Source organism: Hippopotamus amphibius, chromosome 3 (genome assembly GCF_030028045.1).
Source record: "Hippopotamus amphibius kiboko isolate mHipAmp2 chromosome 3, mHipAmp2.hap2, whole genome shotgun sequence".
Taxonomy (NCBI): Eukaryota; Metazoa; Chordata; class Mammalia; order Artiodactyla; family Hippopotamidae; genus Hippopotamus; species Hippopotamus amphibius.
In genome coordinates, this window is record NC_080188.1 from 125,612,854 (window position 1) to 125,639,374 (window position 26,521).

The window sequence follows — 26,521 nt, forward strand, 5'->3', positions numbered from 1 at the left end:
GAAATGGCCACTTCTCCAATTTGGTGAGGCTGGCTGGAGACCCTAGCTTGCAAGTGGCCTCAGCATCCCTGCCCTGGGCAGGGCTGCTGCATCTCCATTGGCAGAGCAAACATTACCTGAGTGAGCTGAAGGTATTTTACAACCATCGTCTCGCCAGAGCCTCACCAGAACCTGCCATGAGATGGATTTTATGATCCCCACTTACAGATGGGGAAACTGAGGCTTAGAGAGGTCAGGTAACATGCCCACGACTGCAGAACTCAACTGCACCTGACCAGGCCCTGGAATTTCATGGGCACCCTCCACTCCCCATCTCGAACCTGACCCAGGCACCTAGGCCCCTTTTTGGTTACTTTCCCTACCTTTGTGGCCCTCCACGAGCCTTAGGGCACAGCCATCAGCCCCACGCCTGCCCTGATCCCCGCGCGCAGGACTTAACCTCCTGTCTCCCCAAGCCCAGCCTCAAGACCTGGGTCCTACCCAGTCACGGACACCCCAGCTTAAAACAAGTGAGAACCTTCCTGGACCTCCCCTCCTCCTCCTCCTCTCAGCAGCCTCACCTGGGTGGGGCAGCAGGCTATGCTCGCCAGATCCACTTCCTCCTGTCTCCACCCTGCTCTGTACCCCAAAGGCCGCCCTCTAGACCTGCAGAAACTGAGCTCTAGGAGCCTCTGGCTCTGCTTGGGTTTGGACAAAAGGAAGCAGGAGATGGGAGGGAGGGACTAGAGTGAGATGGAGGAATTAATTTCCTGGGCAGCCTTCCTGCTTGGCCACAGCCACGTGCTTCTACTGAGAGCCATAGCTCCTGCCGGTAACACCTGCCTTTTCCTGCCCAGCTGACCTGGGAGCGATAACAGCTCCTCACTGCTGCCAGGGCTCAGGGCGCCACCGTTCCTTGGTGGGGTCCCCTGATGCTGCCCACACTTTCATAAACTGTCCCTTTGCTTTTATTTTTTTTAACTTTAATTTATTGGCTACATTGGGTCTTCATTGCTGTGTGTGAGCTCTCTCTAGTTGCCATGCGCTGGCTTCTCATTGCAATGGCTTCTCTTTTTGGAGAGCATGGGCGCTAGGGCGGGCTTCAGTAGTTGTGGCTCGGTGGGCTCAGTAGTTGTGGCTCTCAGTTCTAGAGCGCAGGCTCAGTAGTTGTGGCGCAAAGGCTTAGTTGCTCCGCGGCATGTGGGATCCTCCTGGACCAAGGATCAAACCCATGTTCACTGCATTGGCAGGCGGATTCTTAACCACTGCACCACCAGGGAAGTCCCCCCTTTGCCTTCTTTGGCAGCACCACACAGCCTGTGGGATCTTCGTTCCCAGACCAGGGATCAAACCCTTACCCTTGGCAGTGAAAACGCAAGTCCTAACCACTGGACCGCCAGGGAATTCCCCCATCCCTTTGCTTTTAAACTCTCCTCATTTACCCCCATTTGAACATCATCTGATTTGTGAAAATACAGGAAAACAATCTGTCTTTAGCTGTCCCTGATCCCCCCACTCCTCCTTCTATCCCCGATGCCTCCTTTTTCTGAACCCCAGGAAGACAGATCCAGGCGGGGAGGCCAGCTGCTTACAAAGTTGTCTTTATTGATTTCTTACTGCATCACAGAGCGTCAGGGTCTATCCCTCCCGGGAATATGTATTTGAGGAGATAAATACTTACTTTGCCCCCTACTCATCAGTAGGGGGAAGTTTAATAAAAATAGTAATATAATAACAATAATAATGACTGTGATGAGTAATAGAATGCCCCTATGATCCCCTAATACACAGGTGGTTGAAGCTTTGAGAAAAAGAACCCTCCCCCCCATCCTTGCTGGGAAGGGCCAGAGTGTGCCTGGAGACCCATAGGGTGCCCATCTCCCACCAAGTAGCCCTTATAAATACCCCCCCATCCCATCCCTGGCTAGGAGTTATCTTCCTCCTGGACGGATTAGATGACAATGTCACTTGGCTCGCAGAGCCCCTCCTTCTTCCCACTCCCACCAGCTCCCCCCAGAGAGAAGGCGCCTGGGCATGTGCTCTTCCAGCTCCTCTTCCTCCACCCCTTTCCACCAGCCTCTCTCTCCTCCATCGCTCCTCCTTTATCCTTCTCTCCTCCTCCTCTGGATGGCTTTCACCTCCTTCCAATCACTATCCCCGCCTCCTACACGTCTTTTCCTCCCCCTTGCCTCGCTCACCTCCTTCACCGACATCCTCTCCCTCCTTCTCTACCTCTTCCTCTGGATCAGAGCCTGTCTTTCCTGCCCTGACCCTGAGCAGAAACTTGGCCTCCCTGGGAGTTAGACAGTCCACAGCCAAGACCCCAAACTGCTCCCAGGGACCCAGCCCTTCTCTGTCCCTCATCTGGACTTTTACTCACAAACCTCCTAGGGCCTGGCCCTGGAAATGAGAGCTTTGGCACACTCACTCCGGGACACTGGGGGCCATCCTATTCCCCATGGCTAGCACAGGTTGGGGCTGGGAGCAGAGGGAAGGGCAGAATGAGGGCTGGGAGTCAGACCCCCACCCCTACTCCACCCCTACCCCCACCCACTCCACCCCTACCCCCACCCACACGTCAGTCCTGGGAACCCAGGCCATGGCTGCCTAGCCCAGGCCCTCCCTGAGTCTGAATTTCCACAAGTCCCGGACCAGCCGGAGTATGGCATTCCTCAAGCTCTTTGCTCCCTCACATCTCTCAGTCCTGGGATTGGGGGTTGGGCCCCGCTGGAGGGTGTCAAAGGGAACTCTCAGATTCAGGTGCTGGGGGGAGGCTCCGGGGCCGTTCTGAGACCTGGAGGGGAAACAGAAGGAAGTCAGGGTAGAAAAAGGAAGGCAGGACTCTTCCCTCACCATCAGTGCCTCCCAGAGGCTTCCCCAGGACCCATCGGCTGCTGCGGCAGGGCCGTCGGAGAAGGTCAGATGTGAGGTGGGATAGGGGTGAGTGAGAAAAACCTGAGGAGCTCCTACTTAATCCTGGAGCCCAAACGAAAGCCCCTTTGTTCATTCACTCCATCCTACATTCAATCAACAAACAGGCTTTACTCCAGGCAGAAGAGAAACTTGACCCCCACAATCAGGGAGCCCAGAAGAAAACCCCAGCATTGCAGGATCAACAGGGAGGCGTGGAGGGAGGAGGGCACCAAAGGTGGAGCCAGGGAGGCAGTGACCAGGCAGCCAAGTGGTCTTTGGAGAAGGCGATGTTGGAACAAAGCCTTAAGGATGGCCTGGGCCTTAATCAGGTAGAGGATAGGAAAGGGCATTCCAAGAGAAGCAGGAGGGACAGCAGTGGTAATGGCCCGGAAGTGTGAAAGAACATGGTCCCAGGGCTCCGAGTGGCTTGGTGTGGCTGCAGTGGGGGTGGCAGCTGGATCTTCCTGGTCCCCAGCTAGAATGAACTGCTTCCTCCTCTGACCTCTCACCCACAGCCTGGGCCTCTGTTAAGAATTCTGAGAGCTGGAATTCCCTGGCGTCCAGTGGTTAGGACTCCGCGCTCTCACTGCTGAGGGCCGGGGTTCAATCCCTAGTTGAGGAACTAAGATCCTGCAAGGGGTGTGGCAAGGCCAAAAAAAAAAAAAAAAAATCCAAGCACTCTCCTTCTGTGGTCTCTTCTCTCGTGCCAAGCACTGTGCTGAGGTATCCTCACCTCATACAGGTCTCATGATAATCTCATTTCACAGGTGAGACAAGCTCAGGGAGGCTGGGCACCTCACCTGGGGCCACACTGCTGGGACAGTCAGAGCCGGGACAGTCAGGCCTAGGCGGACCTGCCTCCAGGCCCCTGCTGGGACCCACTAAGGGGTGAGATAGGGGAGAGTCAGCATCTCTTAGCATCCAAGGCAGCGATGGGCTCAGCTTGTTCTCTGGCTTCAGGTCCCAGTGCAGGGCCGAGCATGGAACATAACTGCCTGCCTTTGAGTGGGGGAAAAGAAAGCCCCCACTGGCTCACCTGTATCAGGGAGGCCGCGGGGTTCAGAGATCCCTGGGGGCAGGACACGGACTCGCTGGACAGAGATGTCCAAGGCTTCCTTTTCACTACTCCAAGGGAACAAAGAGGACGAAAATCCAGGGTCAGATTTGAAGGGTCCAAAGGGGATGGAAACAAGGGGGAGGGACGCAGAGGTAGTGGAGGCTGTGAGGCTGTCCTTACTGGGGTCCACGTCTCCTGAGAGGCCGTCACTGCCCATGGAGGCTGGGCGCCGCGAGGCCTCAGAGAAGCTGTGGGGCCGCTGCGGGCCAGAGCTGCGGGCCCCTCGGCCCTTCTCTTCCGGAGCCTGTTGGAGGACAGTGTGGAGGGCTGGAACCGCACGCGGCCTGGGATGTGCCGAGGTCCCAGGTAAGCAGAGGCCGCTGCTTGGCTCAGCCTCACCAGGGAGGCTTGTGATTGGCTCCGGAGGACTCACACTCACCGGGGGCAGGTCCCTGGCGCTGGGCCTCCCGTCTGCGGGGCCCACGTGCACCAGGTGGTTGAAGTTGGTGGGCGTTGAGATGAGCTTGGAGCGCACAAAAGGGTCCTTCAGCATCTCCCTGCAGGGGGAAGGGGGGAAGGGGGGAAGGGAGGGGGGCGGCGAAGCTGACACCTCCCCGCCGGCTCCCGCAGCGGGCGGCTTGGGCTTCGCCCAGCCCCCGGGAGTAGGAAGCCCCGCCCAGCCTCCGCACCACGCACGCGCACCTGCGCTGCTGCTGGAGCTGCTCCTCAGACACGCGGAAGAAGAAGCGGCGCTTGCTCTTGGTGCGGAACAGCTGGCGCCGGCTGTTGTCGGTAAGGTTGGGGATGTCGAATTCGTCCTTCTCTGCGCGAGAGGCAGAGAGCTGGGCAGTGCTCACAAGATCCCAGGGCCCCGGTCAGCTGGGGCTCGGGGCCACACCCCTTCCTCCCACCCCCACACTCCCTCACCTGCCAATGGGTTCCTGAGGTAGGTCAGGCGGACCTTCTCGGTGCCAAAGAGGAAGAGGGAGCCCTCGGGGTTCAGGGGTCGCACCTGAGGCAGCAGGCACAGAGGTCACACCATACTCTCCGACCCCACCCCAGTCCAGCCCCAGGGGTCTGAGCAGCCCCTCACCTTCTTGAGTGGCACCGTCTGGACCCATTCTGCTCTCCTCACGTCAAACACATCGATGGCATTCTCGCTGAACACTGTCAGGTAGGGGGCTGCATAACCTACAGGGTGGGAAACTGTGCTGTGCAGCCCCAGGCAGGTCAGGCATCTCTCTGGGCTTGTTTCCTCCTCTGTATCACAGGGAACGCCCTGTGCACTGTCACGGCACAGTAACTTCCACGCCCCACCAAAGGTCCTTCTGAAGACTCTCCCGGCTGCCCCACCCAACCTCCATAGCAAGTCAGAGATAGCAGTCAGGGAGCGCTCACTCTGAGCGGTGTCAGGCCTAGTTCTAACCATGGTGCATATTTTTCCTCCTTTAATTCTCAAGCAACTCCGGGCAGGTAGTATTATCGCCCCTAACTTACAGATGAGGGAACGGAAAGCCCAGAGCTAAGTCTCACTCCGTGGTGAGTGAGAGCTGGGAACTGGCCCCGGGCAGTCTGGATCCAACACCTACACGCTGAATGTCTGTGCTACACCCAACCCACAGGCCCCACCCCAGAAAGGCGATTGTTCATGAAAGGAGTGTTGTCCCTCTGTTCTAGCCTGAAGCCTATCGCACGAGCTACCTGTGGACATTTGAGACTCCGGCGCTGCCCTGTCCATCCATTCACTCATTCTTCCAAACATTCACAGCCCCTGGGGTGTGCTAGCTTGGGCTGGTGCTGCATGGGATAAAGCACTGCAGGCCCCATCCCCCTCCCCGTGCACCAAACCTGCCATTATAATGAGGTGCTGAGAGTCAGGGCAGAGGTCTGAACAGAGGTGGAGAGCAAAGGACCAGTGGTGGGGGAGGGAGGGAGCGTGAAAGCTTTAAGGATAACATGACAGCAATCATGGGGGTCTTTACGGAGGGCCTTCCAGCTCTAGGCCCTGAGCTGCTACTGGGGCTGGACTTGGTTAAGAGTTTGCCAGGTTCAGGGACTTCCCTGGTGGCACAGTAGTTAAGAATCCGCCTGCCAATGCAGGGGACACGGGTTCCATCCCTGGTCTGGGAAGATCCCACATGCCTCGGAGCAACTAAGCCCGTGCGCCACAACTACTGAGCCCTTGTGCCACAATTACTGAAGCCCACGCACCTAGAGCCTGTGCTCCACAACAAGAGAAGCCACCACGAGAAACCTGCACACCGCAACTAGAGAAAGCCCGTGTGCAGCAAGGAAGACCAATCCAGCCAATAAAAAACAAAAACAACAACAAGAAAAAAACAAAAAAGAGTTTGCCAGCTACAAAAAGGAGAGTAGTTGAGGCAGGGGAAGAGCACGAGCGAAGCATGGGAGGAAGATCCCGTGCAAGCCACCGAGGGTGTGGTCGGGCAGGAGGGCACACACTGGCCTCTAAATCCAAGCTCAGGAGTTTGGGCAGGACCCTGTCTTCCTCCAATGCGTGGGCTACACAGCAGGTGCCGGGCCCCACCCAGCCTGGCCCTCCACAGGCCTCACCCCAGCCCATGGGCACTGCTGGCCACAGCAGCTCTTGGATGCGAGACTTGCGGCCGGTGTTGTCCACGTAGACCCCGGCGGTGGTGAAAAGCAGCAGGAACTCACTGAGGCTGAGCTCCACGGCGCCCAGGGCATCGCCCAGGCCCCCGCGGGACGGAGGCAGCTCCTCAGGCACCAGACTGGCCCCTAGCGCTAAGGGCGCAGCCTCGTTGAGCAGCGGGTAGAGGGTGAAGGCGCCGGCCGCGCCCACGCACAGCCGGTCACCCAGCAGCCCCAGGCTCTGCACAGGTGCTGGGGCCTGCAGCTCGCGGATGCGGTGCTGCCAGGGCCCCGGGCCTGGACCCAGCTGGTAGCAGAGCACCTGGCGCTTAACTGCGACACAGAGCACGGGGGTGCGGGCCTGCAGGATGCGCCCAGCCGCCAGGGCCTGGCAGCCTCGAGACTCGGGGATCTTGGCGCCTGCCACCTCCGCATTCTCCAGCTCAGCCAAGGCAAAGAGGCGCACGCTGGGGCCGCGGCCGCACAGCACGGCCAGAAGGCCCGCGATGGGGCTCACGGCCAGCCGCTGCACCCGCCGGCACTCGCCCACCTGGAAGATGTCTGCAGGGTTGGCGAGGGAAAGTGTCACCAGCAGGTGGGTGAGGAGCAGCCCGGTGGTGCCAAGCCTCCTGTGTCCCCTGGGGCTGACCCCCACCCACGCCTGCCCTGGCCCAGCCCGGTAGGTACCGTTGCTATGCAGGTGGATCACAAACAGCCCCTCCTCAGTGCCCAGAGCAAGCCGTTCCTGGTCTGGTGGAGGGAGAGAGAGGGTCAGGGGTCAAAGGCCCATCCAGAGGCAGGAGACTGGGCAGTCTGCCTGCCCTTGCCAAGCCTCAGTGTCTCCTGAGGACATGGAGACGGCAATCCCACTGTCCCTGCATCACTGGACCATTCTGTCCCGGGGTGTGGACTGGCTCGAGTGGAGAAGGGCCACGGGGACAGGAGTCGGGGTGAGAGGCCCCCCATCCCGAGCTGTGGGATTTGGGGTAAGTCACGTCACCTCTCGGAGCTTTGGTTTCCCCTTATGTAAAATGGGGATGATAATGGTAACTTTCCCACACGGATGCTGTGAGGCTGTGAAGCGATGAAGCAGTGCAGAGTGAGTGTTAAGCTCACAACAATCGCTGCTCAATAAATGCCCTTGTCCCCCGGCTCCAGACTGACACAGGGGACCTAGAGGACACGGGCAGTGGCTCCCATCCTGAGTGACTGCAGGGAGACGTTCCAGCCCCCTGGGGCAGGGCCGGCTCAGGGCCCGGCGGCTGGGGGAGGCCAGGGAGGCTCCTCTCCTGTTCCCCAGCTGTCCAATACGGAGGCCCCACTGCTCACCAGGCTCCCGGCTGAACACAGCAGCCCCACGGGAGACAGCGTGAGGCTCCCCCACGGTCACCCAGTTGTCGGTAAGAGCCAGGAGCAGGACCCTCCTTTATCTCTTACTAAAAGCCTTTGCTCTTTTCGCTCTCCTGAGGTTCTTTTAGAAAAAGCAGAAAGGGGACTTCCCTGGTGGCGCAGTGGTTAAGAATCTGCCTGCCAATGCAGGGGATGTGGGTTTGAACCCTGGTCCAGGGAGATCCCACATGCCACAGAGCAACTAAGCCTGTGCGCCACGACTACTGAGCCTGTGCTCTAGAGCCCGCGAGCCACAACTACTGAGCCCACACACCACAACTACTGAAGCCCGCGCGCCTAGAGCCTGAGCTCCGAAACAAGAGAACACACCGCACAGAGAAGCCTGCGCATCGCAACGAAGAGTAGCCCCTGCTCGCCACAACCAGAGAAAGCCTGCGCACAGCATCAAAGACCCATTGCAGCCTAAATAAATAAATAAATTTATAAGGAAAAAAAAAAGAAAGAAAAAAAAAGAAAAAGCAGAAAGGGAGGTGCAGAGAAATGGAGAAGCAGAAGCCAGGCTCCCCACCCCCAGCCCAGGTCCCTCACACAGCCATGCCCAGAGGAGCGGCAAGGAGGACACACATGCAGGAGAGTCCACAGCTCAGGGCCGCAGGGACTGGGCAGCGACAGCAGGCCTATGACCACAGCAGGCCCGGACCCCTCCCCCGAGCCCGGCCAGGCGGCGCCCCCTCACGTAAGGCTCACCGATGATGGCAGCGCAGAGTGCGTGGGGCAGCAGTGGCAGCCCGTTGTCGTAGGCCTCCTTGAGCGTGTACACAGGCCGGGGCCTGGGCCGCGTGTCCAGCAGCAGCCGCCGCAGCTCGCCCAGCACCTGCAGCCAGCGCTCCCGCTCGCCCTCGCTCTCCGCCAGCAGCAGCACCGTGCACATGGCAGGCGGCACCGTCAGCTGGGAGGCCGTCACCTGCGGGTGGGGACCCAGGCTGGAGGGCAGAGGCCTGAGAGCCAGCCGTCCTTCCTCCCGTCCCTCTCTCCATCAGCCTATTAGCGCCAGCGTGGGCTTGCCTAGTGCAGTGCTAGGTGCCGTCTTGCAGCAGGTGATAAGGCAGGTGGCGTGGTCAGACAAGCACGGGGACCCCTCCAGAGCCCTGGGACCACTGCCACAGAGGGGGAAGGATGGGGCATCGTGGGAACACAGGGTGGGGCCCCCTCACCCCGGCTAAGCAGTGAAAGGTGACCTCCCAGGGGAAGAGACATTTCTGCTGAGACTAGGGGATGAGTAGAGTAACCAGAAGTGCTCGAGGTGGAGGTGGGGGCGGGGCAGCTGGCAGGGTCAGAAATGTGGGGCCTCAAGGCCACGGTTAGGAGCACACGGAGGGCGATGGGGAGCCACAGAAGGGTCCTAAACAAGGCAGGACACAGCCAGCTTCATATAGAGAAAACTGCGCTGCGGGATGAAGCGTAGCTACACGGACCAGAATGGAGGCTACTGTAGCCGTCCATGTGGAGGCGATGGGGGGCGGGAGGAAGGCGGCAGCTATGGTGATGGAGAAAAGTGGCTGGAGTGGGGACGGCACAGAGGCAGACAGAGGTCTGCCCCATCCTGCCCCCGAACTCACCCTAAAGATGCGTGGCAGGTCCCTGGATTGGGCGTGGATAACATCAGAGGGCAGGACAGGGGTGGCTGAGAACTGGGGGTCCCTAGGAGGTTCACGGAGTCGGTCAGCGATTGCGTGGCCCCCGCTGACCCCTTGACCCACACACCCCCTGCCCCAAACCCCGGACTGCCTGGCACCCACCTCAGATCCAGTGCCTGCAGGAGGGCCCCGCTGGCTGGGCTGACCCGTGGGTCTGGGGCATCGAAGAGCAGCAGGCGCGCGTCACTGAGGGCGGCAAACACCCGCTGCCAGCCCCGCCGGACGCCCGAGGGCCGTGGCACCTGGGGGGAAGGCAGGCGTGGGAGGGCCCGCCAGGCCCCCGGCCACCCACGCCCGCCCTCCCCTGCCCCCGGCGTCGGCTCACCGACAGGAAGCCCTCGTAGGCGGTGCCCGTGCCCGTCTCGGGGTGCACTCCCAGGGCCGTGTGGAGGAGGTCAGGGGGCACGGGGCAGGGTGGAGCCTGCGGGGCACAGGTCGAGTGACAGAAGTAGCCGCAAGCTGTGGGGAAAGCGGGAGCCGACGGGGGGCGTGAGGCAGGGTGGGGACAGCCCAGAGCCAGGAGCCTGGGTGTTCCCAGCCCCAGCTCCCCGCAGGCCCCGCGCTGCCGCCCATTCCCCATAAAGTGAGCAAAGCAAAACAAAGAACGCGGAGCAGCGGGACGTGTTGACCGGGAGGGGCCCGTGGCCGGGGCTGCAGCATCCTGGGAGCGGCCACCCCCGTGCCTCCACCTGGGGGCCGTGGCTGGCACGTGGGAGGCCGGTGTGCAGCAGAGGGTGGGGGGCTCACCGTCACAGCCCAGGCCCTGGCGGCCCAGGCCCAGCATCAGCGAGGTGCAGCGGAGACACCTGGTGGGGGACGGGAAGCTCCGGGGGCGCAGCGCGTGTGAGCCAGGCTGGGGAGGGGGGCAGGCCCGTTACCCACGCCTGGCCGCCGCCTCCGAGGGCCTCTCGATACCCTACCCCTGCCACCCTGAGGTGCGGGCAAGACCAGGGAACGAGGCAGGTGGCAGTGTGAACTCTCAGCCCCAGGGAGTCTGTACTCAAACGCAAAACTCTCCACCGCCCGCCACCGCCACTCCCGCTGCGGTCCGCCAGCCAGGATGCATGTGGGGGACCCAGGCGGGTCACTGGAAACCTGGCGCAGCGGCTTGGCGCCCCCACCCCGCCCCCTCCCCCGGGCGCTGACCTTTGCAGGAGGGCTTTCGGCAGGGGCTGTGGTAGCAGCAGGCGTTCTGGGGAACACAGCCTGCAGGGGAGGGTGAGCAAAAAGGTGAGCCGCGCACAGGCAGAGGGGGGGGCCCAGCCCGCCAGCCCGCCAGCCCGCCAGCCCCCCAGCCGCGGGTCTCTGTCCTCACCCCCAGGCGCAGGCTGCGGCGCCCCTCTGGTCTCAGCTCGGGCTCCACCCCAGGCTTCAGGGCCTCTCCTGAGATGCTGGGGTCCTTGGAGGAATCCTTCTGGGAAACGGGATGGGGGCAAAGTCAAGGCCCCTGTGTCCTCCCCGGGACTCCTCCCCAGGCAGCCCCATACCCTTTCTTACCTCTGAGCTCCGGAAGGACAGGAAGGGAATCAGGGAGTTTGAGGGCTTGGTGTCTGCAAACAGAGGGCATGGGTCACTGGGACCGGAGGCTCCACCCTAACACTTGTGACTGAGAAACCAGGGGTCGGGTCGGGGGCCTCAGTTTCCACCTCAGTAAAATGGGGACATGACTGCAGGCTGGGAAGTGGCGGTGGTGGCATACGGCAGGCGCTCAGTAAGTGCCAGCTGACAGGGAGTGGGTTAGGCAGCAGAGTCTGGAGCAAACGCTTGTCTCCACAGCCCTGCCAGGCTGTCGTGGGGCCCCCTTGGTGGCCTGGAGCGGAGGACTTGCTCCAGGACGAGGCATGCAGACGGCCACTCACCCCCCGGCCCACGGGCCCGCAGCTCCTCCCGGAGTGCAGCCAGCTCCTGCTGCAGGCCCTGGTTCTGCTTCTCGGCCTCCTGCAGACGGCTGGGGAGAACCGGGCGAGGGCTCGCCACAGGCCTCTGCGTGGGTCCTGGGCCCCTCGCAGCGCCTGCCCCTGGTCTCACCTCTCAGCCCGCAGCTGGGCCTCCTGCACCTGCGTCAGCCGCTCCTGCAGGCCCTGTTTGGCCCGGATCTCGGCTTCCAGTGCTGACTGCAGCTCCAGCCTGGCCGACGCCTCCATCTTCTGCAGCCGCCGTGCCTTCCACTGGTGATCCTGGTGGCCAGGGGGCATCCACGTAAGATATCCTGAGGGCCTGGCTGCCTCCAAGGCGCCTCCCACCACACCACCTGGCCAGGCTCAAAGCCCCAGCTTTGCCTTTGACCCGATGGGAGCTTCGGCAAGTCCCTGATCTTCCGTGAGCTCAGTGTCCCTACCTGTGGAGCGTGGCTCCCAGCACCCCTCCCCCTGGGTGTCCCCGGGGCTCACCAGCGGCCGGGCAGGGAGAGCCTGGGTGCCCACGTTCCGCAGGGACTCGAGCTCCTCGGCCATCTTGGTGGCCAGGGCCTGCAGGTAGCCTCTTGACACCTTCTCATCATTCACCCTGTTTGGGAAGGGCGCTCAGGGTCAGGGAGGGGCTGTGCGCTCAGCCCTGCCTGGGCCCGGCCCCCGCCCTCCAGCCCCTTGGCACCCACCAGCTGAGGATGTCGGCGATCTGGGCCTCCCAGTTGCTCTCTGTCTCCCGCCGCTCACCCTCCAGCCTCTGCTTGCTCTGCTGTTCCCGCTCCAGCTCTTGCACCAGCTGGGGGCCGGGGGAGAAAAGTGGGCTCGGCCCCCAGAGGCCCCACAGCACCCCCGAGCCCCGCCCATGTCTCCCCACACTCACCCACTACAGCTGGCCCGCGGCCCTGGCAGCTCTGCCCACCTGCCCTGCCAGCTCCCCGCCTCTGTCCCACCGCCGCCTGTCTCTCCAGCCCTCTGCCGGCTGTGCTTACCCGCTCCTGCTCTTGGCTCAGCCTCCGGTTCTCCTCCTGCAGCCGGCACAGAGCCTCCTCCTTCCCACTTGGCCTGCGGGGGAGAAGGATGGTGGGGTGACTCCCCGCTCGGGCCCTCGAGCTGTCCCGTCCCGGCTGTGCAGCTCACCCATGGCCGCGGGCCTGCTCCAGCTGCACACGCGGGGTGGCCACCTCCCGCCTCAGCTGTGCTTCCTGAGGCCCGCCACCCTCGGGCGATCCCGTGCCGTTGGTCTCAGAGGCAGTATGGATGGTCTGCAGGACATGGAGAGGTGTGAGGGCAGGGACCCAAGAAGCAATGGCCCACCCTACCCCTGGGGCCTGGCCCTGAGGACCCTGAGTGGGGTCGGGCCAAGAGGAGACGCCACTTGGCAGGGGGGGAGGCCTCACCACCTTGATCTGGGGAGACTCCTTCTCCAGGCTTCGTTCCCGCTGTCTCTGGAGCTGCGCCACGTCCTGGCTCAGGGCGGCCACCTGGGTCTGCAGCTGGGATGGGGTGCAGAGGCAGCCAGTGCTGACCTTTCCACCCCAACTCTTGACCTTGTTCCAGGCTCCCGGGTTCTGCTGGCTGCAGCAAAAGTGGAGGCCGTGGACCCCTGCCTGCCCCACCTGCTCCCTTGCTCAGGCCTCGGCCAGCCATGGTGGGGGTACACAGGCACGTGGTGTTCCCAGCTCCCTGGGCTTCCTCCAGCCACACCGGGGGTCATGTGGGCAGGGCCCTGTGGCGGTCCCCACACACCCCCGTCACTCACCTCCCTCTGGGCACCCCGGGCCTCCTCCAGCTGGGAGTTCAGGGCCTGGGTCTGGCTGGTCATGGCCGCCTCTCTCTCCTGGGCCTCCTGCAGCTTCTGAAGCAGCTCCTGCTGCCGCTCCTGGGCCCTGCACAGCTCCTGCTCCCGCGCCTGCATCCCCGCCCGAGCCTTGGCCAGCTCCTGGGGTCCGCGTGGCGGTGGGGAGGGCAAGCCCTGGAGTCAGGGCATGGACCTCCTTAGCCTCGAGCCCTGGGCCACTCCCCCACCTCACCAAGCCCTACCTGGAGGAGCTGGTCTCTCTCCTGCCGCAGGGCACTGTCCTGGCCTGGGCTACCAGCCGGGGGCCTCTCCACCTTGCTGTCCCTCAGCGTCTCTGCCAGGAATTGTCACTGAAACCCGCACGTACTGACTGCCCCAGCTTCAGGCAGGAACTCTACGTGCAGTATCTAATGGAACCCACGTCCCAGCTTGGGAGGTGAGTCTCCTTGGCCCATTTTCTACATGCGGGCTCAGAAAGTTCAAGATACTTCCCTAAGATCACACAGCACGTACAGACCAGAGGCGGCACTAGAACCCAGGCTGGACTCAGGTGTGCTGGGGAAGCAGCTCAGCCCCCACGGTGAGGGTAGAGGGGGAAGAGACGGGATACCAGGGGTACCTGACAGCCTGTCCTGCAGCGTCTGCACTTCCTTCTGGAGCTGCTCCAGCTCCCGATGGCCTGAGGGGGTCTGCAGAGCCTCTGCAGTGGGGGGCGCCCACGGGTGAGGCACTCGACCTGCGGCAGCCCCCGGGGCAGACCCACCCTGCCCTGGCCCAGCTGGCTCCCCCATACCTTGGAGCTTCCGGCTCAGCTCCACCTTCTCCTGCTCCAGACAGCGGAGCTTCCGCTCCAGGGCAGCCAGCTGCTCAGAACTGCCCTCAGGGCCCGGACTGGGGGGAGTAGGGCAACGCGAGTTGGCAGAGAACCACCCCCCCAGCCTCCTCCACTGTTCTGCATCCAAACATTCATTCATCTAAGAGACACCCACTGTGCACCAGCTCTGTACCCGAGTCTGGGCTCTGTGCTGGGAAGAGAAGCAGATCGGACGAGACCCTGCCCTTAGGAGGCCCCAGGCTGGTCCCACGGACGGCAGCCCAGGGCACTGGTTCCAGGATCCCCTGGGCCCTGGTTCAGGCTCCAGCCCAGCCCTGGCCCTTACAGGCTGGGTGGCCTTGAACAGTCACCAAACATCAGAGTCTCAGCTTCCTGTCAGGAAAATGGAGGTGAAGCCAGGGGCTCTTCCAAGGGCTGTCAGGAGGACTGAGTGATAAGGGCCCTGGGGCCCCACGCCCAGCACACAGTGCGCGCTCCACGAGTGAGGGTCACATGCCTCTGCTTACCCTCCCCCAGGACCTCGCTGTAGCCTCAGGCCAGCCCCCAAATAGAACGGGGCTGAGAGCATCCTGCCCATTTTACAGTGGTGCAAAGGGAGGCTTGGGGAGTGGTATAACACCTCTGGCTCCGAGTCCAGTACACACCCAGCCTGCCGTGGAGGGTGCTGTGAGGGCCAAACGCTGGGGCAGGGCTCATAGGAGGCACAGCCCCACCAGGACCTTGCGGACATGGGGGGTGTCCTACGGAGGACCCGGAGCACACTCCCTGAGCCCCTCTGTCTCATGTGGATACCAGGTGGGCCACTCAGTCCCTTTCCCACGGTCCTGATGTGCTACGCTCCCAGGCCACGCAGCCCCCAGCTTCCCACCAGGTGTGTGAGGACTAGACTCACCTGCCTGAGCTGTAGGTGAAGCCTACAAATGGTAGGTGGTGGCCCAAGAAGGTCCCGTGGGAGGGGGGCGGCAGGGTCCCCTGCAGGAGGGGAAGGAGAGTTAAGAGTTAACACGTACAGCTCTAAGCGGAGGCCCAAGACCCAGCAGACCCCCTGGGACTGAGTGCCGGCCTCCTCCTGCTCGAGTGGGAACCTAGGGGGAATAACATGCCCCCCCCCCCCAAAAAGACTACAATTCCCACAAGTCCTTGAGGTTCTGGCCTCCCAGGTGCTGCTGGGAGTCTTCTTTCTTGTATTTCTGATTGACAGGATGATGCTTGTGGTCAGAGGAACTTCACTTGGCACAACCCACCTCAGTGCAAATGAACCAGCCCAGGTGAACCATAACTCCCATGAGCCTCTAGGGTCTGAAGGCCTCATCCGCAGCCCAGCAACTGCTTTGGGGAACTTTGTGGGGCGGGGAGAGTCCCACAGCCATTGAGACTCAAGGCAGTTTCCCCACTGCAGTGGTTCCTTCGACTCACTGGATGGTTGAGGGTGTCGTCGTCCACGTCGAAGTTGGAGGTGTCCATGGGTCCCCGAAGCTCGGGGATATAGGGGGCAGTGCCGGTCGCCAGCCGCTCCCAGTCCACGCCTTCGAAGAAGGGGTGGTTCCGGAAGTCATCCAGCCCTCCGTGGCCCAGACGCTCCTCCTGGCGGCACAGCAGCTGGCGGATCAGGTCTCGGGCACTGGCCGGTACGTCGGGCACATCTGGCGGGAATTGCAGGTGGTCCTGCAGGCCCGGAGGAGGGGTGCAAGTGAGCATCCAGAATCCCACCCCAGCCCGGGGCATCTCCAACCGTGCAGACTCAGGAGTCCCGCTGCCCTCCCAGAACCCCAGGGCCTGGCGGCCAGACCTCATGGTTCATGATCTTGCCGTAGGTTTCCACCAGGGATTCAGCGTAGAAGGGCGTCTCCCCAAAGAGCAGCTCGTAGGCACAGACCCCCAGGGACCACCAGTCGCACTGTGGGCCGTAGTGGCCCTTGCCCTCCTCCATAGCCTGCAGGATCTCAGGGGAGATGTAGTCCGGCGTCCCCACTGCCACAGATGAATCCACCTGTGGGGGGTGGTGGCCTTGAAGATCGCCTCGGTCTTGGCCCCTTGCCATGGCCCCAGGTCTGAGCCTAGCACCCCAACACCCTAGGGCTTGGCTGGCCCAGTGCCCCCCACCTGGACCCCAGGCCTAGCACTTCCTTCCCCTGGGTGTCTGATGCCTTCTGAATGAGGCCTGGTGCCTCCCGTTCCCCTGGGAGCTCTCCCAGCCAGGTGTCCTCTGTCCCCATCGGGGGCGGGGCCCTCACCATGCCACTGCTGTTGAGCCGGAGGCAGGAGCCGAAGTCGGCCAAGCGGATGTGCCCGTCCATGTCCAGCAGGACATTGTCTGGCTTGACGTCCCTGGGGGAAGGCAGGGAGAGTGAGGGGCTTGATCTGTGCGTGTGGATGAGCGTTTAGGCATGTGCCTGGGTGTGCGAGTGTGTGCACGGGCACACACCAGCGTGTGCACGTCCCTGCGTGTTCCTGCAGGTGCCGGCGTGTGGAGGGGGGAAGGATGGAGGCCAGGCCTCCTGGCTCCCAGGAAGGAAGAAGGTGGTTAAGTTGGGGAGAGGGACCCATAAGGACGAGCCTTGGAGGTGGCTGAGTGTGCTGTGGGGGACGCGGGAGTCAGACTTCCCCAGTGCAACCCACAGCTCGGCCATCCACTGGCTGAGTCACCGCAAGCCTGACTTCTGCATCTGTAAAATGGGATGACAGCACTTCCCATTACAGAAGTTTTTTGGTTTGAGAATTCAAAGGTCCTGTGCGTGCATACAAAGCGAGCGAGACGGGGCTTGGCACTTCTGTGGTCAGCTGTCCCTGAGCTGTCAACAGGGACTGGGAAGGGCAGCAGGGGCTTTGGGGGCCGCACCTGTGGACGTAGCCCAGCTGATGCAGCGAGTGGATGGCCAGCACCATCTCGGCCAGGTAGAACTGGGCCAGCTCGGGTGGGAGGCGGTCCTCAAAGCGGCTTAGCAGAGTGAGGAGGTCCCCTCCAGCGTAGTAGTCCATCACCAGGTACTACATGGGGGTGGGCAGGGTGGGGGGGGGGCAAGAATCAGATAGGGGGTCACCTGCTCCAGGGCCCCATCTCCCACCTGCCTCACAGGGGTCCCGCAGGGCTCTGGGAAGGCAGGGCCATGTCTCCCAGCAGCTCTGGGGCAGCCAGCTCCCAGCCAGAGCTCAGGCAGGAGGCTCCAGGCCTGAGATGGTGGGGAGTGGAAGGCTCTCAGTCCCAGCAGGAGGGTCTCTTTCTCCTTGGACCAGTGCTTCTGGCCCCCAAAGGTCTTCTCCTTCGTCCCCAGGTGACGCCCCCCTCCAGCCTTGCTGAGCATCCTCACCAGATACTCCTCATCTTGGAAGGCATAATGCAGAGTGGTCACCCAGCGGCTGTCCCCTTTCACCAGAACATCCCTCTCCTCCCGGAAACAGGCTGTCTGAAACAGTTTGGGGGCACAGGGGGTAAGGGACGGGGTGCTATCAGAGCCCGGGAACCCCACCTTGGCAGCTCAGGGGATGAAGGAAGACTCAGTAAGTCTAGGAACGTGGATCAAGGTCGCCTGCGTGAGCCCAAGCCCTTGCTTTATGACTCTGGGCCTCAGTATTATCATAAGGAAAATGGGAACAACTCTGCTTGTTCTAAGAAAAGCTTGTTGTGAGGAAGGGATAGGAGGAACCCGCACTGCTGGGGGTGGATCTTCTGCCTGTTTGGCAGCCATGCCCGGCTGCTTCCCCTGCAGGGCCCGGAGGCCTGTAGGCACCTGTTTGTAGGGCCCCAAAGTCCCCCCAGACCCGACACTGACCTCGGCCCTTTTCAGCATCTCCCACTTGTGCAGCATTTTCATGGCAAAAATCTGCCCACTGTCCCTCTGCCTCACCACAGCGACCTGAGGCCATAGAGAGCACTGGGGTCAGGCCAGCCTGGGTGCAAACACCCTCCTCCCCGCTGCACCAGGGCCCTTTGCTCACCTCCCCGAAGGCCCCTCGGCCGATCACCTTCAAGATCTCAAAGTCATCTCTCTGCAGCCGCAGCTCTTTCACCTTTGCTACGAAGGGGCTGACTGAGGGCACACAGAGTGGGGCTCAGAGAGCCTGCGGGGAGGGCCCCAGCTCCCTCTTACCTGCAACTCCCACGAGACCAGGGAAGAGATGACCTCCCTAGGGATGGCTTCTGGCTAAGGGATTGACAGAGCTGCAACCCATTCAGCCACGATCAGGAGGCGTGGAAGGTGGGGTCCTGGCTCTGCTGACCACCGAGCCCCACGGAATCCATGGTTCCCTGGACCTCCGACCCCAGATTCCAGGTGGCCTCTATCCCAGGGGCTGATGGGATTTGTAGTCCTCCCCAGCCTGGGGGCTGACCCTGGCTGGCTGGGTCACCCTGGAATGATGGGGATACCATTCCCACCCCCGCCTCACTGTTCTTGGCCCCTTAGCAAGACCAGGCCAGGGCCTGTCTTGGGAAACTGGACCGGCAACATTCCTTGTCCCCAGAGAGGCTTCTCTTGCCACTGAGGAGCTGTGGGTCCCTCTGTAGGCACAGAGGTACCTGGCTGGAGTGAGGCCTGGGGCGGCCCTGGAGGACGGGTAGGGCAGGGTTCTGCAGGGCCGTGGGAGGGCAGGCTCTATACTCCTGGTGCGGGGCCTCCTCAGTCCGGAGGCACAGAGAGGTCTGCCCAGGTTCTCACAAGACTCAAAAACAGGGCCAGAACACCTTTCCCTGGCACCTGACACTGGCACCTGAGGGTGTGAGCGCTTAGGATCTCCTCCAGGCCTGACCAGCCCTACGACTCTGAGCCCTGCCTCCCTCTCTGGACATGGCCTGAACCTGGCCAAGAACCTCCTCCTTACAGTCCCCGACACTCCCAGGAGGGACATCTCCAGCCACTCCCCGGCCCTTCCCACGCCCGGAGGAGCCCCAGGCCTGTGGGAGGGAATTGGGGCCTGGAAACTTAGGGAGGTGAGGGGGAGCAGCAGGGGTCGGGGGCTGCTGCACTCTGGCTCCCTGCCTCAGTTTCCCCCTGCCAGCAGGTAAACTCCCTGCCAGCTGGGCAGGTCTGTGGGTGGGACGAAGAGCTGCTCCACAGGTTTTTCAGGCAGAACCCCCGCAGCGGGGGTGGTGTGGAAACCTCATTACAGAAATTAATTGTCTCTCTCCTGGGTCTGTGTGTGCAGCTGGGGAGGAGCAGCTGCAGGTCTCCGAGGGGGAACCTGAGGTGAGGGCGGCTACCCATCAGCCGGACAGGGGCCAAAGCCTGGGGCCCACAGCCAGGAGGACCCGGGCCCCCAGGACAGGCTGCCCAGTCCCATCACCTTGCGGCAGGGATGGGGGCTCTGGGCAGGAGCAGGGACAAGTTGGGGCAGGAGTAAAGTGAGTCACCGCCCTGTGAGTTACCTCGGGAGATGTCAACAGACAGGCCCCCACACTGGGGTCCAAGGCAGAGGTGCCAGAGGCAGGCAGGGAGGAGCACACGTGTGCGTGGACATCACAGGGGGTGATGACAACACGGTCAGACACACACACGTAAGATGCAGGAATACCAGGCAGACAGGCGGGCAGCAGAGGCAGGGGCCCTCTGACTGCCCTCACCCTAGAGGAAAGGGCTAGGGCCAGGGCCCAGCTCACTGGCATGTCTCACAGGCCCCCAGTCGTGCCAGGCTGGGCCTCATGCCTGCCCAGATCTCAGGAGTGCCAGGAATGCTAGTTGCCCACTGGGCAAACACTCGCCTCACCCCACCCTCCAAGCCAGGCCCCCACGGACTACCCCCTTGGCCTGGCCAGGCGTGACCAGGGAGGTCTGGGGCTGGCACCAGTGCCCACACTCGATTCAGGGTCATCCCGGGCCAGCCACTCCCAGTGACTCAGATGGGTCAACCCCAGGAAGGGGTGCAGACCCACCTCCAGCCAGGCCCCCTTCCCCAGCCCTGGGGAACAGCCCTCAGGAGGCCTGTCCAGCCACTTGCGTACAAAGGGTCTGAGGTTGGTTCCTGTGTCCTGTCTCGGATCGTCTTGTATTTGAGGAAATGAAAGTGTAGGGGTGGGGTGGGGTGGGGTGGGAGATGCCTGCAAGTGATCTGTGAGTGGAAGTAGATACGCGTGTATCAGAGCCAGCATGGGTGGGGTGGTCGGCAGGGTTCCCTGGGGCTCTCCAGGAGCTGCATGTGAGTGTGTCTGTGGAATGTGGGAGCCAGAGAAAGCATGTGTGTCAGCGAGTCACATGCATAGGGGTCTCCGTGCGAGAGACTGTGTTCTCACGGGTCATGAGGTGACCCTGTGTGCAGCGTGCATTGTGTACATGTGTCTGGGGTCTATACCTGGGACCAAGTCTCTGTGTGTCTGTGTGAGATGTGTGTGGTGCACACGTGCCAGGTTCTGGGAGTCGGAGCAAGCGTCTGTGTGGATCTGAATGGGGGTAAAGTGTGCAGGTGACTGAGAGGGCCGGGAGGTCTGGTGGCCAGTGCGGGTCGTCTGGGAGTGGGGAAACCTCTGGGGGTGCGGCTCCCTGCGGGAGGGTCTGTGGGCGTGGAGCACGGAGGGAGAGGCTCCCGGCGCGGGGTTCCTCTGGCCACCCCCCCCCCCCAGGTCCCTTCTGGGCCACTCACCCCAGCTCAGGAACTGCGCCACGTTGCGCTCCCGCCGCAGGGGGGCGCTGCTGAGCTCGTGGTGCAGCCCCAGCAGCAGATCCAGGAGGCCGTCGAGCCCCGGGCCGCCGCCGGCCTCGCCCCGCGCCAGACACTCCAGCGCGCGCAGCCGCCGCTCCATGGCTGCGGCCGGAGCCCCGAGCCCGGGCTAGAGTAGGGCCGCCTGCATGCCCGCCCGTCGGTCCGTCCGTCTGTCGGTCCGCGCGTCCTCCCCCCACCCTCCCGCCCTCCCCGCTGTCACCTTCCTCCGCTGCCGCCTGCGCGCCCTCACCTGGGCGCCGCGCCCCACCCTCCGCCCCGCCCCCCGACGGACGGGCAGGTGTGCGCCGGCCAATGGGAGACGCGACTGGAGGTGAAGGTAGGAGGGCGGAGGCGCGAGGGGGCGGGGCCAACTCCCGGCCAGGAAGTGGGGGGGCGGGCCCCGAAGAGTAACTCCTGGGCGGGGCGGAGCAAGGAAGGGGGGTGGTCCCACCGCGGCCTGGACGGCCGCTCATATCCTCTTGCCGCCCCAGACCCAGCCTGACCAGGGCCCTCTTCGGCCCATATCCTAGGTGGGGGATGCCCAGGGCACTGCAGCTTTCCTCGCCCCCTGGGACAGGGGCAGCCTTTCCCTCAGCGCGGGGAGAGGGGCTGGGGACTCCCGCGGCCCCGGAGCCGAATGGGAGTTGTAGTCCGCTCCCTCCCCGGGATGCCGGCCTCTTGGCACCCCCCTCCAAAAAACTGGCTCGTTTCTGATTTAATGTTGTTTACATCGTTACAGCCGTCCCGGGGGACGGATAGGTGAGGCAGAGTTGGTTACACCCATTTGGCAGATGGACACACTGAGGCTTGGGAAGGACGAAGGTGAATTGAGGGGCTGAGGGTGAGGAAGCCCCGCAGCTAGAGGTTGGAGTGGGGGCGGGCTGGTAATGTCACCACAGGCTCTGTAAGCCTGGGCGGTCCGCCTGGAACGTGAGGGCCAGGGAGAGGTTGAGGCTGGGCTGGAGGAGGTGGGAGAGGGGAGGGACTGACTCTGTCCAGTGATATTTCTGACTTCTGCCCAGCTGTATCCAGCTGGGCTGGACCAGATGCCATGGGGCTGTGGGGCTGTCCAAGAGGAGGGGCCAAAGGGTGGGGCATTTTTAGTGGCTTCAGACAACAAATTCTTCCATTAAAAATCGCTTTGGAGATTTGCCTCCCGCCTCTGATGGGGAGCTTCTTGAGTCCGTACGGGGTTAGTTTACCGGTGTGGAGGGGGGGAGCGGCTCTGTGAAGGTCTGTGGAGCTGAACTGAGCATCCCTGGCAGCGCACAGGGGACGTCCCCCACGGTCTCCCTCCCTCTCGTCTCACAGACCTGCGCTGCGGCAGTGCCTGAGGTCTGTGCAGTGGGCTGTCTCACCCAGGTCAGTCAGGTGGGGGAAGGGCAGGCAGGATTCAAACCCAAATCTGGGGATGCTTTCATTGCCTCTGTTTCCCCTGGGAGGGGGTGAGGGACAAGGGTCTGGATGGTGTGTTGAGCCCTCCCAGCTCTCACCTGAAGCGTTCTAGGCCCTCCTTAAGGGGGCGGGGCAGGGGAAGGGCCCACGGGGAAGGGTTCTCACCCTCTTCGGCCACAGGGCGGCGCCAGAGACCAGGGGAGGGCCACCTATTCGGTGCAGGACCAAGTTCAGTTTCCTGGGGAGCAAGAGGTAGGGAGAGGGTCCTGGGTGGAAGATGGGCTATTCCTCCTCCGACCCTTTGGACACCCTGATCCCGGGCCCTCCACACTACCATGTCCCCCAGGGTCAGCAGTCAAGGACCAACTGGTGAGACCTCTGGGTCCCAGCTCACTCTGTGTGTGATCTTTAGCCTCTCTGAATGCCAAGTTCTCAAACAAGTCCATCCCCTGGTCCTTCAGACTCCGTTCCCACACAGTACAGCAGAGGGAAAACCGAGCCCCAGGCAGGAAAAACTGAGTCCTGCTGGGGTCTTCATTGGGCACAGCTGGCACTCCCCACCCATCTGGTACATGATTCTATTTGGTCCTGTATTTGTTTTCTGTCACAGCCTTGTTCCAAGCCTCAGTTTCCTTGTCTATAAAAGGGGGTCAGTTCAGACTCCCTGCCCATTCCTTTGCAGTTGTAAGGCCGAAATGCCCTTCAAGACTCATTCTGTATCTGTTCCAGCCTAGACAAGCAGCTGGTCCTCCCTTGCTGTCAGAAACAGCTCTGGCACTTGGGCCTGCTTTGCCCAGCAGATCTGTTCTCTCATCCTGTGTGTGGCAGGGACCCTGGACCAGCAGGTGGGTGCTCCAGGGATGAGTGAGTCTGAGGAGACCCCCACCACCCCCCTCTTCCCACCACGTCCTTATTCACACTCCTCCCCCATCACTGGTCCCTGCTTCCTGGAGGGACATCGCTCCCCCCATAACCTCTCTCCCCTCTCTCCCCTTTTGGCATTGAGGCGCTGGTACTAGCACTCACCCAGCCCTGGGGACAGCATTCCTGGGTGCTTCTTAGCATTTCAGAGTGAATGCAAATCTTCCCAAGAGCACTGCCAGAGGGAGGAAGTTATTATTGTCGTCTCTTATTAACAGATTGATACCTTGAGGCTGGGGAGGTGGGAGGTGTGTGGTGGGTAGTGCCAGCCTCAAGCTCCTTGCCCAGGTTCCAGGCCTAGGCCAGTGTCTGGCAGCAGAAGGACAGTGTGTGGCATTCAGACTCTGGGGACAGGGAACAGGGAAAGGCCAGACTGCAGTGGACTTGATGTATGTAGGCTTCTGAGAAGGGTCTTAGACGGTGAGAAAAGTAAACTGTCCATTTAATGACCCAGGCCTGGCAGAAGGGACGGTTCAGATGAAAGGGGCCCCTGGGTGAGAACCCAGGGCAAATGAGTGGCAGGGAACCCAGGTTTTCTGACCCCCAGAGTACAGCCCTCTGGGTCTGGGAGGGGCCCGACACAAGGCAGGCTCCTGGGTCTGTGACATCCACACCCACATCTTAGGCCTCCAGACCCTGGTCTGTGGCTCCCCTTTCCTCAAGGTCAAGGTTCAGCCCTGGTGGCTGAGGATCAGCCTCTCCCAGCCCTGCCTTCAGAAGCTGCTCTCAGCATATAGTCCCACAGGGCTAACTAGAAGGGCAGGCTGCCCCTGCCCTTGGCCGCAATGGAGGTGCAGCATCCCAGAGAACAAGGAGAGGTGGCCATGCAATCCTACAGCCCTGCCTACTGTTGAGTGACTTCCATTTCTCTGGGTCTCTGTTTCTGTGCACAATGGAGAATTGCTCAAGTTCAGGTGTGGGTGGCAAAGGGCACAGGGCGTGGCCTCCAGGGGCGGCAGGAGCTTGTCTTTCTAGGAGGAGCATGTGGGTGGAGGGTTGGGAGCTCCTATAGAGTTCCATCGCTGCCCAGGCCTCCAGGTTTTACTAAAATGTGTGTATTCCCCGGCTGTCCAGTGGTTAGGACTCCACACTTTCACTGCCGAGGGCGTCGGTTCAATCCCTGCTCAGGGAACTAAGATCCCACGAGGCTTGCAGTGAGGCCAAAAAAAAAAAAAAAAAGTGTGTCTGCTGGGGCGGCTTGGGGGGAGGGGCTGATGCAGACGGTGGGGTTGAGGGTCCCCACTCCTCAAGGTAGTCCTCGGTGGCCCCGCATGCCCACTGCCCTACCCACCCCAGCACACCAAGGGTGTGTCCTTTGAAAAGTCCACACTCCAAATGGGTGGACATATGGTGATTTCATCATCCTGGCTTTTCTTCCAAAACCCTTCTCCGTGCTGCTCCAACACGCCACAGGGGCTCCCACGCTCCACAGCCACAGCGGCTGAGGCCCCATGTGGTTTTATAATCATCAGTCCCTCCGGGCGCAGAGGAAGCCAGGCCCAAGCCCCCTCGGCCACCGCCCCTCTGGCCCTTGGGCGCCACCAAGTCTGCCAGCTGCTTCAGGGAAGGGTGGGTCCCGCCTGCTTTGTTCTGGGAGTTGGGGGGGTGCTGGGCTGCCTGCACCTACCCTCACCCCGACCCTGATCAGCCTCAGGAAAGGCGACCGCTCCAGTTGGGCACCTGTGGGCCCTGCCTCTGGGAAGCAGGTGTCACTGTCTGCATTCGGCACCTGAGGAAACAGACTGGGGAGAGGGGAGGACGGCTGAGCCCCAGCAAGTGGCAGAGCTGGGATCTGAACACCTGCCTGTCTGCCCTGAGGTGCTGCTTTCAATGCCAAGGGGCAGGACTGTTGGGTAGGCTTCCTAACCCTGTCATAGCCTGATGGCCTTGGACAAGTCCTCTGGCCAGCCCATGTGAGATAAGAGGGCACCGGTGGGCTTCGTGATCAACCGTTTGTTTATTACAAGCAAAAGAAATGTTTATTGTGCTCACATGGAACCTCCAGGCACAGCTGCTGTGCCACCAGGACGCAGTGGGTGGACCCCCTTGTCTCCTGGGATCTGAGGTACCACGTGGGCAGATTGCCCCAAAGGTCTCTGACTCCAGGAGCGCTCGGAGCCAGCATGAAACACCATCCTGAGCCCAGACCAGCCTCTGAAGAAGGGGCCTTTCACAGGACCCTGGCCAGCTAGGGAGCTGGGGAGGAGGCAAGGGGCGGAGGCTGGTCCCCAGGAGGGTGGTCACAACTTAGGGCTGCACGGCGGGGGTGGGGCGGGGTGGGGAGGGGGAGGCAGATGCTGCCTTCAGCCCCTCTTCAAGGCTCAGATCACCAGTCTCTTTCTGCGGCAGCCTTCGGGGGTTCACTGCCCCCTGCCACCCCAGGCTGGGATGTGCAGGAAGGGGGGTGGGGAGGCAGGCACAGGTGTCCCGCAGTGAAGGGGGCAGAGCAGGCCAGGCAGCGCTTCTCGCACTCACAGTCCTGTGTTTTCCCTGTGCTCTAACAGCGGTGAACAAGCATCTCTGCCTCTCAGGTGACCCTGGAAATTGAGGGGCTGCCCCAAGCTTTCAAGGTCCCGGCCCGGAGTGACAGCATTTAATCTTCAGGGTGGGTTTCTCAACCCTGAGTCTATAGCTGAAGACTTTGGGGTACGCGGTGAGCTGTCAGCTTTTTCCTTTTAAGGATATTTTCCATTAGAAACGCAGTGGAGCGTGCTCCAGGGTGGGCAGCCCTGGGTTTGAGTCCCCCCCACCCCGCTGCACTCTGCACTCACTCTTCAAGCTCTGCTGAGTTTCAGGTTCAGGTTCGCGGCTGTGAAATGGAGAGGATGCTGACTGCCTGGGTCATGAGGCTCGGGGTAAACCCTGTGAGTGGGGCGGGGAGGGTGGGGAACCCCTGTGGCCATCAGACCGGATGTCCGCCACCCGAGCTGGAGCACTTAGCCCGGCCCTCAAACCCCACAGGACCTGTTCACATCCTGCCTTCTGCCACAAGTGTGCCTGCAGCAATCACCACCCCGACTGCACCTCAAATCTGCACCCTTCCACGGCGTCCGCTCCTCATTTATCACCCTCCCCTCTGTGGATACCAACAGTCCCCAATCTGCGACACTGGCTGGCCCCACCCTTTGTAGTTTTGTGGCTGGTGTTATCTGCTTGGTCTGCCTTCAAAGTACTGGCTCCCCCGTCTCTAAACCACCCTGGGGCCAGCACGGAGCCCAAGATATACCCTGTCTGCCTGACCCCTCCCAGTGCCCTGAACCCCGTGGGCGCCCACCTGTCTGTCCACAGCTGGGGCGGACCCCAGGTTGGAGGCGATGCTGTGAAGATCATAGGAGGGCACTGCTCCCCCCAACCCCTGAGGGGGGCAGCCTAACCCTCAGTCATCAGAGGCTCTCCCAACTTCTTCACCCCATCCTTCCCCCCAAA

The 26,521-nt window shown here is 62.0% G+C and overlaps 2 protein-coding genes across 9 annotated transcripts; one reads left to right on the top strand and one right to left on the bottom strand.

Annotated features, from left to right (window-relative positions):
* Positions 1 to 1,564: 1,564 nt before the first annotated feature.
* Positions 1,565 to 20,997, bottom strand: CDC42BPG (CDC42 binding protein kinase gamma). Of its 8 annotated transcripts, none has more exons than XM_057726739.1 (37): positions 20,720 to 20,997; positions 18,086 to 18,177; positions 17,920 to 18,003; positions 17,458 to 17,553; positions 16,989 to 17,137; positions 16,384 to 16,477; positions 15,939 to 16,139; positions 15,566 to 15,814; positions 15,042 to 15,121; positions 14,108 to 14,205; positions 13,934 to 14,014; positions 13,557 to 13,648; positions 13,276 to 13,455; positions 12,914 to 13,009; positions 12,654 to 12,778; positions 12,506 to 12,578; positions 12,206 to 12,312; positions 12,000 to 12,114; positions 11,638 to 11,786; positions 11,469 to 11,557; positions 11,107 to 11,159; positions 10,925 to 11,020; positions 10,756 to 10,815; positions 10,357 to 10,462; positions 9,935 to 10,068; positions 9,712 to 9,851; positions 9,532 to 9,613; positions 8,660 to 8,876; positions 7,250 to 7,312; positions 6,524 to 7,123; positions 5,043 to 5,140; positions 4,877 to 4,961; positions 4,652 to 4,772; positions 4,389 to 4,506; positions 4,130 to 4,253; positions 3,929 to 4,017; positions 1,565 to 2,773 (listed from the first exon to the last, which is right to left on the bottom strand). In XM_057726739.1, the coding sequence occupies exons 1-37, from the start codon at positions 20,877 to 20,879 to the stop codon at positions 2,717 to 2,719; spliced, it is 4,653 nt and encodes a 1,550-aa protein (XP_057582722.1). In that variant the 5' UTR covers positions 20,880 to 20,997; the 3' UTR covers positions 1,565 to 2,716. The 8 variants fall into 8 exon arrangements, with proteins under 8 accessions (XP_057582722.1, XP_057582721.1, XP_057582724.1 ...); XM_057726738.1 differs by having other exon boundaries at positions 3,929 to 4,014; positions 10,925 to 11,023; XM_057726741.1 differs by having other exon boundaries at positions 12,917 to 13,009; positions 20,720 to 20,996.
* Positions 20,926 to 26,468, top strand: LOC130848783 (uncharacterized). Its single transcript, XM_057727178.1, has 5 exons — positions 20,926 to 21,077; positions 21,802 to 21,868; positions 21,977 to 22,141; positions 22,904 to 23,019; positions 26,057 to 26,468. Exons 1-5 carry the CDS (start codon positions 20,926 to 20,928, stop codon positions 26,466 to 26,468), a joined length of 912 nt encoding a protein of 303 aa, XP_057583161.1.
* Positions 26,469 to 26,521: the final 53 nt, after the last annotated feature.